Source organism: Cervus canadensis, chromosome 22 (genome assembly GCF_019320065.1).
Source record: "Cervus canadensis isolate Bull #8, Minnesota chromosome 22, ASM1932006v1, whole genome shotgun sequence".
In the NCBI taxonomy this organism is placed as follows: Eukaryota; Metazoa; Chordata; class Mammalia; order Artiodactyla; family Cervidae; genus Cervus; species Cervus canadensis.
In genome coordinates this window covers 10,913,420-10,928,897 of record NC_057407.1, presented here as the reverse complement: position 1 = coordinate 10,928,897, position 15,478 = coordinate 10,913,420, and the positions used below count along the sequence as shown (strand labels likewise).

At 36.2% G+C, this 15,478-nt stretch overlaps 1 protein-coding gene across 8 annotated transcripts in view; it reads right to left on the bottom strand.

The window, feature by feature from the left end:
* Positions 1 to 15,478, bottom strand: part of DOCK3 (dedicator of cytokinesis 3) — a 288,068-nt gene that overhangs the window by 245,462 nt on the left and 27,128 nt on the right. For all 8 annotated transcript variants that reach the window (XR_006264627.1, XM_043443221.1, XM_043443227.1 and 5 more), the window contains exons 3-4: positions 8,124 to 8,164; positions 4,907 to 4,962 (exon numbers count right to left, since the gene is read on the bottom strand). Coding sequence is in view for 7 of the 8 variants with exons in the window: in XM_043443221.1 (XP_043299156.1) it covers positions 4,907 to 4,962; positions 8,124 to 8,164 (97 nt within the window). In the remaining variant the exon portion in view is untranslated. The remainder of the gene's footprint in view (positions 1 to 4,906; positions 4,963 to 8,123; positions 8,165 to 15,478) is intronic.

Genomic DNA, 15,478 nt, shown 5'->3' with positions numbered 1-15,478 from the left:
GTAGAGACACTGGATAACACAAACGACCCTAAGTTTTGTTCCTACGAAACCTCCTTTTGCAGCAGAAAAAGGCCTTTCTTCTCTACTGTGATGAGGGTGTTCCTACCTTGCTTGTAGGCTTTCAGATTGGCTCACTCAAATGAGTAATCTTGCAGAGCAAGCCAATTTACAAAAATGTCTTATACCAACTATCCCCAATGTCCCATGAATTTGATCTGCTTCCTTTCCTAGCCATTCCAAGATGAATGTGGTGTAAGGTCCAGGAGCTGCTCTTGAGATCAGCTCCATGGAGTTTTACTCAAGACTGATCTGGTACTGAACCAAGCAGGACCCTATAGGGTCTTCCCAGAACAGAATGCTGCCCCCAACTCCACAATGTCCTCTGCCTGACTCTTGTCTGTAGACAAGAGTCCTTTAGCCTCCTAAGTCCTCCTGAATTCCAAAGAGTAAATTTAATCAGACAAGTGAGAAAATACAGAAATAAAGGAAAACAGTCAAGCAAGACAAGTTAATAATAATTCAGTCATTAAAACAAACTCAAAGACCTTTAGTTCCTCCTCAAGCATTATAGATAATAATATGAGCCATATCCTTTGTTGCAGAGACTGAAACCCCTACCAGATGGAAGAAGTTAACCTCATGCTGCTCACAAGCAGGCAGATCCCAGACAGGTTGAAACCAGAAGGTTGATGATGTTGACTCCTGATTATCTCACCACCAACCATTCAGGGGACTATCCATGAACTGCTCACACCCTAGAACCCCCCTCCCTCACCCTGTCTAAAAACCCTTCTCTGAAAGCCTTCAGGTAGTTCAGCCCTTTTAAGCACTTGCTACCTGGACCTCTTGCTTGACGCCCTGTGATAAATGCTGCATTTCCTTCACCACAATCTGGTGTTAGTAGATTGGCTTTACTGCACATGGGCAGACCAAGGTTCAGTTCAGTAACAGTACCATAACTGTGGAATCAGAACTGGCCAGTAGCAGTGGGTAACCCTGAGACTTCGACATGGTACCATACACCAAGTGGATTAGCCAACACCGTTAGGCAGGTTCCTTACCGTGAACTCCACTGATCATCACATACTTAACCAAACTGCACTCAGTGTTTGCTAGCCATAGATAAGATAAGCCTTAGGGCTATAAAAGATTCCAAGCTGCTATTGTCCTGAGGTGCTCTCTGAACCAGAGACTTACCATCTTGCAAATGAGTAATACGATCTAGAGAGTTCCCTCTCTGGTACTCCTCTCCCCAAAGAATTCAAGTATACTTTTCCCCTTCTGGTTGTGGCCTGGCACTGCTGTCTCTGAAAGGTCTGCTGAGATGGAATTTCCTTTGCAACTTGTCAGAGCTCTGTCTAAATAAAGCCCATTATGTGCTGCTACCATCTCATGGTCATGTCTTTTTTCTTTATCAGCCCTAAAATCCTCTAATTTACTACAAATGTGTAAGTTTTTCAGTGAAACTTTACAAAAAGCAGCAATAATACCGGAATCATTTTACGAATGAGAAAATCCAGGTAAATGAGAAAATCTCATTTTACGAATGAGAAAATTCCTAAGAAACACTTAGGAAGATAACTGAAAATATTAAAATTTTTAAAGTTCCCACAAGAATATTTTCACAGATAAGAGTATTCAAACAATTTCACTTCTTTGTCAACCAAACAAAACAACAAGTACTTCAGTAAAGATGGCACAAATTTCTCAAGAAGCAGATGATATACCCTATAGAGCCCTGAAAGTACAATTATACCCCTCACAAGTATGGCAGGAGGCAAGGAAGAAGGCACATGATAGAAACACAATGCATGTTCTCTGACTGAAAGACCCTCAATTCCTGGTTGATATTTGCTAAGGCAGAACCCTAAGTCCCCGTCTTGCTGATCTAAACAAGCACTAAGAAGACATCCAGGAGAAATTTGACCATTTTAATCCACAACACCACCTATGCAGTACTGCTATCTAAGATGCTTAAGTCAAATCTAACCATAAGGAAACAGACAAACACAAACTGAGGGACATTTTGCAAAACAACTGGCCTGGGCACTTCACCAAAGTCAATGGCATAAAAAGGAAAAAGAAAACCAAGCCTGGAGAACTGCTGACAAAGATGAAATGTAATATTTAATTCTTGACTGGATCCTGAACCATATCCCTCCCAACCCCCAGAAAACCAACCAAATGAAAACGGATATAAAGAATATTCATGGGACGATTAGGGACATTTGAATTTGGACTATATATTTTATAGTATGATAGAAAAGTAATGCTCAAAATTCTCCAAGACAGGCTTAAATAGTACGTGAACTGTGAACTTTCAGATGTTCAAGCTGGTTTTAGAAAAGGCAGAGGAAGCAGAGATCAAATTGCCAACATCCGCTGGATCATTGAAAAAAGAAGTTTCAGAAAAACATCTACTTCTGCTTTATTGACTATGCCAAAGCCTTTGACTGTGTGGATCATAACAAACTGGAAAATTCTTCAAGAGATGGGAATACCAGACCACCTGACCTGCCTCCTGAGTAATTTGTATGCAGGTCAAGAAGCAACAGTTAGAACTGGACATGGAACAACAGACTGGTTCCAAATCGAGAAAGGAGTACGTCAAGGCTATATATTGTCACCCTGCTTATTTAACTTATATGCAGAGTACATCATGAGAAATGCTGGACTGGATGAAGCACAAGCTGGAATCAAGACTGCCAGGAGAAATATCAATAACCTCAGATACGCAGATGACACCACCCTTATGGCAGAAAGTGAAGAAGAACTATAGAGTCTCTTGATGAAAGTGAAAGAGGACACTGAAAAAGCTGGCTTAAAACTCAACATTCCAAAAAAAGAAGATTATGGCATCCGGTCTCATCACTTCACGGCAAATACATGGAGAAACAATGGAAACAGTGACAGACGTTATTTTGGGGGGCTCCAAAATCACCACAGATGGTGACTGCAGCCATGACATTAAAAGACACTTGCTCCTTAGAAGAAAAGCTATGACCAACCTAGACAGCATATTAAAAAGCAGAGACATTACTTTGTCAACAAAGGTCCATCTAGTCAAAGCTATGCTTTTTCCAGCAGTCATGTATGAATGTGAGAGCAGGACTATAAAGAAAGCTGAGTGCCGAAGAATTGATGCTTTTGAACTGTGATGTTGGAGAAGACACCTGAGAGTCCCTTGGACTGCAAGGAGATCCAACCAGTCCATCCTAAAGGAAATCAGTCCTGGGTGTTCATTGGAAGGACTGATGCTGAAGCTGAAACTCCAATACTTTGGCCACCTGACGCGAATAAGTGACTCATCTGAAAAGACCCCGATGCTGGGAAAGATTGAAGGCATGAGGAGAAGGGGACAACAGAGGATGAGATGGTTGGATGGCATCACCAACTCAACAGACATGAGTTTGAGTAAGCTCCAGGAGTTGGTGATGGACAGGGAAGCCTGGCATGCTGCTGCAGTGCATGGGATCTCAAAAGAGTTGGACATGACTGAGTGACTGAACTGAAATATTATATCTATGTTACATTTCCTGAGCGTCATAATTATTCTGTGATTATGTTAGAGAATGTACTTTTTCTTAAGATATAATATGTATCTTAAAATATTTACAGTTTCTGGTTTCTGGTATCCCCAACCTTTATCTTTTGTATTCCCAGGTATCAGAGTACAGAATGCTTTACTGCAGTGATTATTTTGTGTTATTCCTGTATTTCTTCCTTTTTTTCTTTCACTATTCAAACTTCTTGTTGTTGTTGTTTAGTCAGCAATTCCTGTCCAACTCTCTGTGACGCCATGGACTGCAGAACTCCAGGTCTGCCTGTCCCTCATCATCTCCCAGAGTTTCCCCAAGTTCATGGCCACTGGATTGGCGATGCCATCCAACCATCTTATCTTCTGTTGCCCTCTTCTCCTTCTGCCTTCAGTCTTTCTCAGCATCAGGGTCTTTTCCAAATATGTGTCTAAAATTCCCTATATTAAATTCTATTTTATGAAATGACTCACAAGTTTCTCTTTTCCTGACTAAACCCTAACTCATTACCAGAAGGATACTCCAACGCTAGCTCAACCTCTGGTCAAAAACATAATTTCTAGTCCCCAAAGCTATCATAGTTAAACAGTGTCTTTAAAATGATGTTTAATTTTTAAAAATAAAATCATAATCCTATGATATGTATTACTTTTTAAAATAAGGCATTAAAAGTAAACAGTTTTTTAAAATCACCCACAATTTGAACATGCAAAAGCAGCTGATATTAACATTTTGATATAACATCCTGATTCTCTTTTATTCAACAATTGCTTTTGTTTCATAATTCTGTGACCAAACTACATACCCATCATATCCACTATCGTTTATCCTTAAGGTAGGCCTGTATGTGTGCACGTGTGCCGAGTCACTTCAGTCATGTCCAACTCTGTGTGACCCTACGGACTGTGGCCCACCAGGCTCCTCTGTCCATGGGATTCTCCAGGTAAGAATACTGGAGTGGGTTGTTGCCATTTCCATAGTTTTTTTCAATTTCAACTTGCAAAAAAGGGAAGATTTTAAAAGTCTCCCTCACTTTACATACACAGAAACAAAATGACAGGTTTATCACTAACTCCTGTCCTATCAAAGACTATTCTCAAAATAACACATAATTTTGTAAAATATACTGCATGTTTAATTGTTTTTATGAAATTCATAACAACTCAGGTTACCTTTCCAGTATACAGGAAAAGAAATTAAAATTGTCAATATTTTAAGATAAAATTATATCTTCAGAATTATATATGATAAAGTATATTTTTGCAGGAAAACATACCAATAGCATATTTTATACTATGAATCAAAGGAAAAAAGTCTTCCTCTGCAGCCAATAAAAATTATAAATAAGTTTAGCAAAGCCAAGTACTCACCCCCTATTACTGACAATTGCTTTTTTCAAATGAATGTAATTTGCAGGAAAGATCCCCTGTAAAAGAGATTACATTTCCTATTAGAAAAAGTAATTTGTGATTAACATCTTGTTTAGACTGAAATAACAGTCAGATTTCAGCATGGAAATACTCTATCAACAAAACAGTAGATCTCTTCATGTAGCAACCACTTTACATATTAATTAAGAATACAAAGTGCACAAACTATATTCAACAGGAATTTCATTGTCATCTGCAATCAGAGTCTATTCACAAGGGGGGAAAACTGATGTTAAGCAACCACAAAAACTTTTTTTTTTTAAGTTTTAGAAATATTCCATCAAATCACACTTAAGATAGAATAGACTTATGTACAGAGTTTGGCATATATCTACAAAACCAACATCATCATCTAACCAACAATTTACAGCTGACCCAGCTCTGAGTTAGAGAAAGAATTCTCACACTCTGGGTAACATTTGTATTCACAAAGAATAAATCAATTTGAGAGCATCTATAAATGTTTCTTCTTTTATTCTTTGCAATTGGTTTCCACTTTAGTATCTGCCATAATCTGACTTCAATTCTTAAAAAGATTTTTAAAAATGTATTGTTTTAGAAACAATTACATTTTCCAATCAATGTTTCACTCCTTTTCCTGATGTATAAAACTTCCTTCAAAATAAAACACAAATGGTCTACTTTTTTAATACTCTTTGGCCCACACCCCTGTCAGTAATAAACTCAATCTACACCACACAAGCCCATCAGCAGCTGGACTACAATAATGCATTTTACAGTTTTCAATGTACAGATCTTTCAGCTCCTTGGTTATATTTATTTCTAAATACTTGATTGTTTGATGCTATCATGAATGGGACTGTTTCAAACTGCTAGTATTTTGTTGAGAGTTTAGCATCTATATTCATCAGTGATAACGATCTGTAGTTTTCTTTTCCTACAGTGTCCTTTTCTGGCTTTGATATCAGACTAATGCTAGCTTCACGAAACAAATCTGGAAGTGTTCCTTCCTCTTCAATTTTTGGAATAGCTTTTATGAAGGACTGGTGTTAATTCTTCTTTAAAGTTTAGTAGTATTCAGCAGTGAAGTCATCTGGCCCTGAACATTTCTTTGTTGGGAGGTTTTTAATAATTACTGATTCAATTTCCTTACTGATTATTGGACTATTCAGATTTTCCATTTTTCCTGATTCATTCTGGATAGGTTTTAAGTTTCTAGAAATTTATCCATTTCTTATAGACTGTTTAATTTGTTAGCATACAATTGTCATAGCAGTCTCATAATCCTTTGTATTTCTGTGGTATCATTTTTAATGTCTGCGCTTTCATGTCTCCTTGTCTTTTTTTTCCCCCTCAGTTAATTTTATCTTTAAAAAGAAACAGCTTATAGTTTCATTGACCTTTTCCCTTGTTTTTTGGTCTCTTTTTCATTTATTTCCACCCTGATTTTTGTTACTTTCTTGATTCTACTAAATTTGGGCATAGTTTCTTCTTTTTTCCAGCTTCTTCAGATGTAAAGTAAGATGGTTTATTTAATATCTTTCTTTTTTTCTTACTGTATCATTTATCACTATTAACTTCCCTCTTTAAACTGCTTTTGCAGTAGCCCATAGGTTTTGGGGTATTGTGTTTCTGTTTTCATTTGTGTCGAGATTTTTTTTTTTATCTCTTCTTTGGTCCACTGGTTGTTTAGAATGTGTTCTTTAATTTCTACATACATGTGAATTTTCCAGTTTTCTTGCTGTTGTTGATTTCTAGTTTCATACCATTGTGGTCAGGAAAGATACATGATGTGATTTCAATCTTTTTAAATTTACTAAAGCCTTGTTATATGACCTAGTCTGAAGAATGTTCCACTTACAATTGAGAAGAACATGTACTTTATTGCTGATGTATGAAATATTCTATATATGTCTATTAGATATATTTGGTTTAAACTATAGTCAAGTCCAACATTTCCTTGTTGATTTTCTGTCTGGATGACCTATTCAGTGCAGAAAATGGGGTACTGAAGGCCCCTATTATTATTGTATTTGTATCTACTTCTCCCTTCAAATCTATTACTATTTGCTTAATATATTTGGGGGCGCCATTTCCAGTGTACACATATTTATTACTGTTATATCTTCTTGATATTTGATCCCTTTATCTCAGTGGTTCTTAACCAGTGGCAATTTTACCACCACCACCCCAACCACCTCCCACCCCACCCATTAGCCCCAGGGCCTTTAGCAATATCTAGAGATACAACTTGAGAGGAGATGTTAATGAGTGGAAGTCATATATTTTGCTAAACTTCTCATAATGTACAAGATAACAAGGATTTATCTAGCCCAAAATGTCAACTCTGACAAAAATGAGAAGCCCTGGCTATGAGGAATTAAAAGTTTGGAGGTATCATCTTCGTATAATCACTACTTTAAAAACTAATAAGTGATTCTACTGAGAAATTGATGATTACAACTCTGAAAATTTTTAATAAAAATTAATATGTGATCATTTTGGTATTTTCTATTTAAGAAAAAGCATAATATGTTAAATATTAAGCCACAGAAAATATATAAGAAAAAATAGTAATATTATAGAGAAAAGTAAGTTTTTGCAAATGCAAAAAAGAAGTTTTTGCAAATGCATTACTGAGAAAGAATGCTGCTACATGTATTATAACTGCCAACTAAAATATATTTGGTATGATCAAATTACTGTTACTTGGTAATAGAATAAACATATAAATCTAGTTCATAAAATTAGCATGTGGCACTTAACAGTCTTATTTAAATTCATATTTTTAACAAGAACATTATGATCAGAGATGTATCTAATTGAAAATTATTTAAAAGTTTTTTTCATTTTAGAAATAAAGTCATCTTACTAATCACAGGGCTAGACAGGAGTAGGCCTATAAAAAAGCCAATTTACTTGCTGTCAACTATTTTAAGGAAAAATACTAAATGTCCTAAGTTGGCTTTTTCAAAATAAGCTTTGCAACTATTACTACACACACATTTTGTCCTTTTTAAAAAGTAATTGAAATACTGCTGAGAAAGAGAAGAGTCTGATACAGTTCTATAAAGAAAAGAATGAGTGTGGCTACTGTAAAAGATTAAAAGATGGAAAGTAAGGATTGCTTTTATATCAAACAAACATACTAGGCCACTTTCTACATTAGAAAAGGTAACAATAAACTTTTTATTACCTTTACATTTGGCTTCTTTGTTGAAACTCCCCTATACCAACCTAAAACAAAATATACAAAAGATATTAAAATCATATTGCTGTCATTTTCTATGAAAGACATAAGTATTTTTAGGATAATTATTTAATGCAAAACTTTCTAGTAAGTTTTAGGCACTTTATGCCTTTATTAAGCATAGTTTACTCCAAAAGAAGCAATCTTACAATATAACATTTCAATTTTCATCAAAGACACAACATCCTTTCAACTGAAAAAGACAAAAAAAACTAGAAAATACTTCAGAGGACACATATTCAACTCCTTGAAAACTCCCAGACGAAACTATTACAGGATAAGAAAATGTCAAAATCATATCGCTTTTTGGTGGCAGATAAAGGAGAGTACAGCCCTGACTTTCTATCTCCTTGTCTCCCTGAATCTCCCATGCACTGAACTACACTACTCTCACTTCTTGGCTTTCCAGCCACTAAAGTTGACAGCAACACTTCATTTATCCTCTCTTACCATTCATACACAGTAATAACAGTCAAAGTTTCAATTACACAATAAAAATAGTTTTCAGAGAAAGGAAAATTTTTTGCAACTTTTTTCAAATTCAATCTATTATTTTCAGAGTTTTGCTATAGTTTCTCTACTTGGGTTTAAGAGGAAATAATTCCAGTGCATAGAAAAGGAGGCCAAGAGTTGTATTTAAAGGAGGAATATAAATAAAAAAAGAGGAGATTGTTGATAGTAACTAATATTAACTGAGAGCTTACTATTCCATGTACTGAAATTGAGTTGATTTCATGTATTAACCTTTAAGACTCACAACAAAGAGGAAAAGAATCAACTTTTCTCCCCTGAAATCATAACAAACAATAAAAGAAGAAATACCCTTATTTCTGTTTAGTACAACAGCTGAGATCATAAATTTGAATAACTCAATTTATACCTGAAAGTCTCACTATCTTCATTTTTTTAAAGTGATAACCTTACCAGCAGGACACTTTATAGTATCTTAAACAGGACAAATAATGATATAAAGGGCTTCCCTGGTCCAGTGGTCCAGTAGGTCCAGTGGTTAAGAATCCGCCTGCCAATGCAGGGGACAGTTTCCATCCCTAGCCCAGAAAGATCCCATGTGCTGCAAGGCAACTAAGCCCGCGCACAGCTACTGAGCCAGCACTTGAGAACTTGTGCTCCACAACAAGAGAAGCCACCGCAGTGAGAAGCCAACATCCCACCATTAGAGAGGAGCCCCCGTTCACAACAACTAGAGAAAGCCCCTGTGCAGGAACAAAGACCCAGTGCAGCCAAAAAACAAATAAATAAATTTTCAATGGTAATCTTACCTAAATTTTTTAATTCTGTACCAGTCAAGTTAAGACAATTCAAATATGTATATCCAAAAAGTCTATCTTTAAAATATCACAAACTTAGTCTAAAAATGATGTTTTATAAAATATGATTAAAAACTAAGGTAATAAACAAAAAAATTTCTAATTGAGATGTAATGTTAAGTCCTATTTTATACTGAAATCATAGGGATTTTAATTCAGGAGTTACTCAAAGTGTATTCTATTTAAGCAATTATTCCACAAAGGAAATGGAAAAAGTACAGGAAATAGATTTTTAAATAAAATATAACCACATTAAAAAAAATATATATATATATATATATATATATGATCACATTAGACTGAAAAGCAGGAAGCAAACACTAGATTTTAGAAAGACAGCTAGGGATTCACTATACTCTCAAAGATTATAAAACTGAGAGAAAACATTACATACCGTTTAAAGGCAATTAATGTACAAAAAAACAGAACTGAGAACACTATATTGTCACAGAAACAGAAAAGCAGGCACTGGTGTGTATCTGTGCTTACTGCCACTAAATAAATGCTCAGCGAGTACTTACCCTGTGAATGAAATGAGACAGATCTAAGTGTTTACATTCGTCAGCTTAACGCTGGATGATTACACGTTCCACAACTGGTATATAAACATACTTGGTGTATAAATTAAACAGTCAGTTCAAGCCTGACTTTAAAAAAAAAAAAAGAAACTTTTAAAAATTTAACCATTAGGTTAGAAAAGCAATCAGTAAGAAAGGAAACACAAATTAAGAGAAAATATTCTGCATCCTGTGTGTAAATACACATCCTGAAGGTTAATTCATCTGGAAGCTACAATGATTTAAACACAGAGACAAAAAAACAGTGATCACCTGTCCCTGTGCCAGGCATTTTCACATCTATAGTCTCAAAACACAGCTGAATACCACTTTGTTAAATATGCATCATTATTTAGATTGTGAAATGCCCTTCCCAATGTAAGTAAGGCTATACTATCAAAAAGAGCCAACAGTACCACTACAATTGCTGCTGACAGAGAGGCCACAGAACAGTGTCAGCAGTGTTAACCCAAGAGAATGAAGCCTCTATATCATTCAGGCCATGTGACAGTCAACAATCGGCAGGCCTTTACAAAGATTCCGGGTGCAAACCAATCAAGCTAGATCAAAAGCATCAAGTGAAGTCCAACAAAAAGTACCCTTCAATAAGAAGTTTCAAACTTTTTATTTCAAAGGTATAACATATTCTTCACTGTCTGGCAAAAGGGAAAAAAGGCAAATGTGTTCATTCTCACTCCCAATAACAGTTGCTCATGCCTGAATTAAAGACAGGTAGACAACAGGCACAATTTCTATTTCATTCCATATCATGATTAAAAATAATGTTAAAAAATTATCACTCATTATGAATGGCAGATCTACATAGAGACTCACTTTAGAGAAGGAACCAACTGTAAAGTCAAGGACCAAAACAAAGATCTACAATCTTCTAAAAATACTTTTTCTTTAGTATACCAATAAAAATATGCACAGCCCATCTAACTCTTTATCCTCTTTCCAATTATATAACTAATAGGCATGGAAGAAAGTATCAACCACTTACATTAAAAAAAGAAATTTCTGTTCAACATAGTGTTGGAAGTTTTGGCCACAGCAATCAGAGCAGAAAAAGAAGTAAAAGGAATGCAGATAGGAAAAGAAGAAGTGAAACTCTCACTGTTTGCAGATGACATGATCCTCTACATAGAAAACCCTAAAGACTCTACCAGAAAATTACTAGAACTAATCAATGAATATAGTAAAGTTGCAGGATATAAAATTAACACACAGAAATCCCTTGCATTCCTATATACTAACAATGAAAAAACAGAAAGAGAAATTAAGGAAACAATACCATTCACCATTGCAACAAAAAGAATAAAATACTTAGGAGTATATCTACCTAAAGAAACAAAAGACCTATACATAGAAAACTATAAAACACTGATGAAAGAAATCAAAGAGGACACAAACAGATGGAGAAACATACCGTGTTCATGGATTGGAAGAATCAATATTGTCAAAATGGCTATTCTACCCAAAGCAATCTATAGATTCATGCAATCCCTATCAAGCTACCAACGGTATTTTTCACAGAACTAGACCAAAGAATTTCACAATTTGTATGGAAATACAAAAAACCTCGAATAGCCAAAGTAATCTTGAGAAAGAAGAATGGAACTGGAGGAATCAACCTGCCTGACTTCAGACTCTACTACAAAGCCACAGTCATCAAGACAGTGTGGTACTGGCACAAAGACAGAAATATAGACCAATGGAACAGAATAGAAAGCCCAGAGATAAATCCACGAACCTATGGACACCTTATCTTTGACAAAGGAGGCAAGGATATACAATGGAAAAAGACAACCTCTTTAACAAGTGGTGCTGGGAAAACTGGTCAACCACTTGTAAAAGAATGAAACTAGAACACTTTCTAACACCATACACAAAAATAAACTCAAAATGGATTAAAGATCTAAATGTAAGACCAGAAACTATAAAACTCCTAGAGGAGAACATAGGCAAAACACTCTCCGACATAAATCACAGCAAGATCCTCTATGACCCACCTCCCAGAATATTGGAAATAAAAGCAAAACTAAACAAATGGGACCTAATGAAACTTAAAAGCTTTTGCACTACAAAGGAAACTATAAGTAAGGTGAAAAGACAGCCATCAGATTGGGAGAAAATAATAGCAAATGAAGAAACAGACAAAGGATTAATCTCAAAAATATACAAGCAACTCCTGCAGCTCAATTCCAGAAAAATAAATGACCCAATCAAAAAATGGGCCAGAGAACTAAACAGACATTTCTCCAAAGAAGACATACAGATGGCTAACAAACACATGAAAAGATGCTCAACATCACTCATTATTAGAGAAATGCAAATCAAAACCACAATGAGGTACCATTACACGCCAGTCAGGATGGCTGCTATCCAAAAGTCTACAAGCAATAAATGCTGGAGAGGGTGTGGAGAAAAGGGAACCCTCTTACACTGTTGGTGGGAATGCAAACTAGTACAGCCGCTATGGAAAACAGTGTGGAGATTTCTTAAAAAACTGGAAATAGAACTGCCATATGACCCAGCAATCCCACTTCTGGGCATACACACTGAGGAAACCAGATCTGAAAGAGACACGTGCACCCCAATGTTCATCGCAGCACTGTTTATAATAGCCAGGACATGGAAGCAACCTAGATGCCCATCAGCAGATGAATGGATAAGGAAGCTGTGGTACATATACACCATGGAATATTACTCAGCCATTAAAAAGAATTCATTTGAACCAGTCCTAATGAGATGGATGAAACTGGAGCCCCTTATACAGAGTGAAGTAAGCCAGAAAGATAAAGAACATTACAGCATACTAACACATATATATGGAATTTAGAAAGATGGTAACATAACCCTATATGCAAAACAGAAAAAGAGACACAGAAATACAGAACAGACTTTTTAACTCTGTGGGAGAAGGTGAGGGTGGGATATTTCAAAAGAACAGCATGTATACTATCTATGGTGAAACAGATCACCAGCCCAGGTGGGATGCATGAGACAAGTGCTCGGGCCTGGTACACTGGGAAGACCCAGAGGAATCGGGTCGAGAGGGAGGTGGGAGGGGGGATCGGGATGGGGAATAAGTGTAAATCTATGGCTGATTCATGTCAATGTATGACAAAACCCACTGAAATGTGAAGTAATTAGCCTCCAACTAATAAAAAAATTAAAAAAAAAAAAAGAAATTTATGGAGAATTCAGCCCCAAAATTGGGGGACATAATTATTTAAAAGGTCAACATTCAAAATCCTCTATTATTTCACTGCAAACTGTTAAAGAAAAACCTTGTGTATTACTTGCATACAAAATAATTTAATGCTATTTTAAATCTTTATGTGCAGTAAGTATAAAAGATAGTAATTGGCAATAAATAAATGCACATTAAAATAAATGGACAATAAATAAATGGACATTAAAAATTGAGAAATTGTATTCCCAAATGAGTTATTGCTCCTTTAAGCTTATGGTTCTCCATAAGTTTATGGAGAACCATAAACAAGTTTCAATAATACTGCCATTGAATAAGACATTTTAAAAACTCTTTTAGAATTCAAATATATATAAAATACATTTACTAACTTCTGGTTCTAGCACTGGCAAAACATTTCACATTAGACAAATATAAACCTGAAAAAAATGCAGGAAACAACTGTGTAAGAGCAATGGACAGCAACTATCCGAGACAAGCTGTGAGGCACTCTAATCCTTGAGAAAAGAGAATCCACATCAGCTGAGTTCCTCCATGAGGACATTTCAGCAAAAATCAGGGTTCCATTGAGTTAAGGAAAAAGAGGTTGACACTGAGAGCTACTCGATACAATATCCACTCGTGGGACTGCCCAATTCCTACAGTGGTAATTCAGGGAAAATTTCTAAGAAGCCCAGCTTTCTGTAGCCGCTAAGAAGCTAAGGAGCTAAGCAGAGTCACATTACCTTTAGGAGATCTATAATAACAATACAGTGACTTTTCAACAGAAATGATGGAAATCAAAAATTAATGAAGTAAATCCTTAAAATGCTAAAAGAAAATATTCATCAACCTAGAATGCTACACCTAGAGAAAATATACCCTTTAAAATGATGACAAATTTAAAAACAGATTCATATAAACAAAAGTTGAGTGAATGTGCAGCAAACCTGCACTAAAAAAAATTACTAAAAGGAGTACTTACAGTAAAAAGCAAGTGATCCCAGATGGAATCATGAAAAGAAGAAAGAAATAGCACGGGAAACGGTAAAAATGTGGGCAAACAAATGAATACAGACAGAAAATATACGACAATAGTGGTACAAATGTAATAAGAGGAGTCAATGCAATTGAATCATTGTAAAGTTCATGCATTGTTGGAAGTGGTATAAGTAAAACTTTAAGGTAGACCCTAGTAAGTCAAGAATGCATGTTTTAAACTCTAGGGTAATCACCAAGTGGGGCTTCCCAGATGGCTCAGCACTAAAGAATCCACCTGCCAATACAGGAGACGCAGGTTCCACCCCTGAGTCAGGAAGATCCCCTGGAGAAGGAAATGGCCACCCATCCCAGTATTCTTGCCTGGGAAATCCCATGGACAGAGGAGCATGGGGGGCTACAGCCCATGGGATTGCAAAAGAGTTGGACACGACTTAGTGACTAAAGAATAACAACTTATAGCAAGGGTCCCAAAAGGCTAAGATACAGGTCTCTGAGGAACAGTGGGCTGCTGCAAAACATGCTACCACTGCCACAGTGAAAATGCTAGAGGCCATTCACCAGAACCAAGACCACTGCCTGACATGAGGAATACCGCAGGAACCAACTGTCTTCAGAGCAGTTTGCCAGTGGTATTAAATAAAAACAGGAAGAATCAACTCTTTTCTTCAACCTCCAGCCTAGCAGTCTCCCTACAACGCCCCTTTATTGGCAGAGTCTAACACAGACTAGCTGTCAAAGAAGAAACGTGGTTTCCAGAGCTTCCAGCTCCAGTATCACAAGAAGGGCTAGAAGGGCAGGTTTTGAACTTGGAGGCAATAATAAGTCAGTAACTGACAGAGTCAGCATCTTTATTTAGGTCTCTCATCATGTCAAATTCAGATAAGTGATAAAAGTCTTCTAATCTTATGTTTGGAAGGTAAATGTCTGGCTGCCATGACTTCAAAGGCCAAGCAGAAGGTGAAGGTTAGAAGTTTCCATATGCAGGATTCAGTAGGTGTGCTGTGACTTAATCCTCCAGTTTTCAATACATAACCTATCTCCTACAATAATGTGCATGAAGTGTCCCAATACACAGATGCGCTATTTATCCTTCATTTTCTAATAAACCTCAAAACCTCTACCAGATGAACAAGGAGCAGTCATCAAATGAATTGAAGGGAGAAGACATATAATTTCATCCTCATTTCCAAAGATGCCTGGGGTTATAAGTTCCTATAC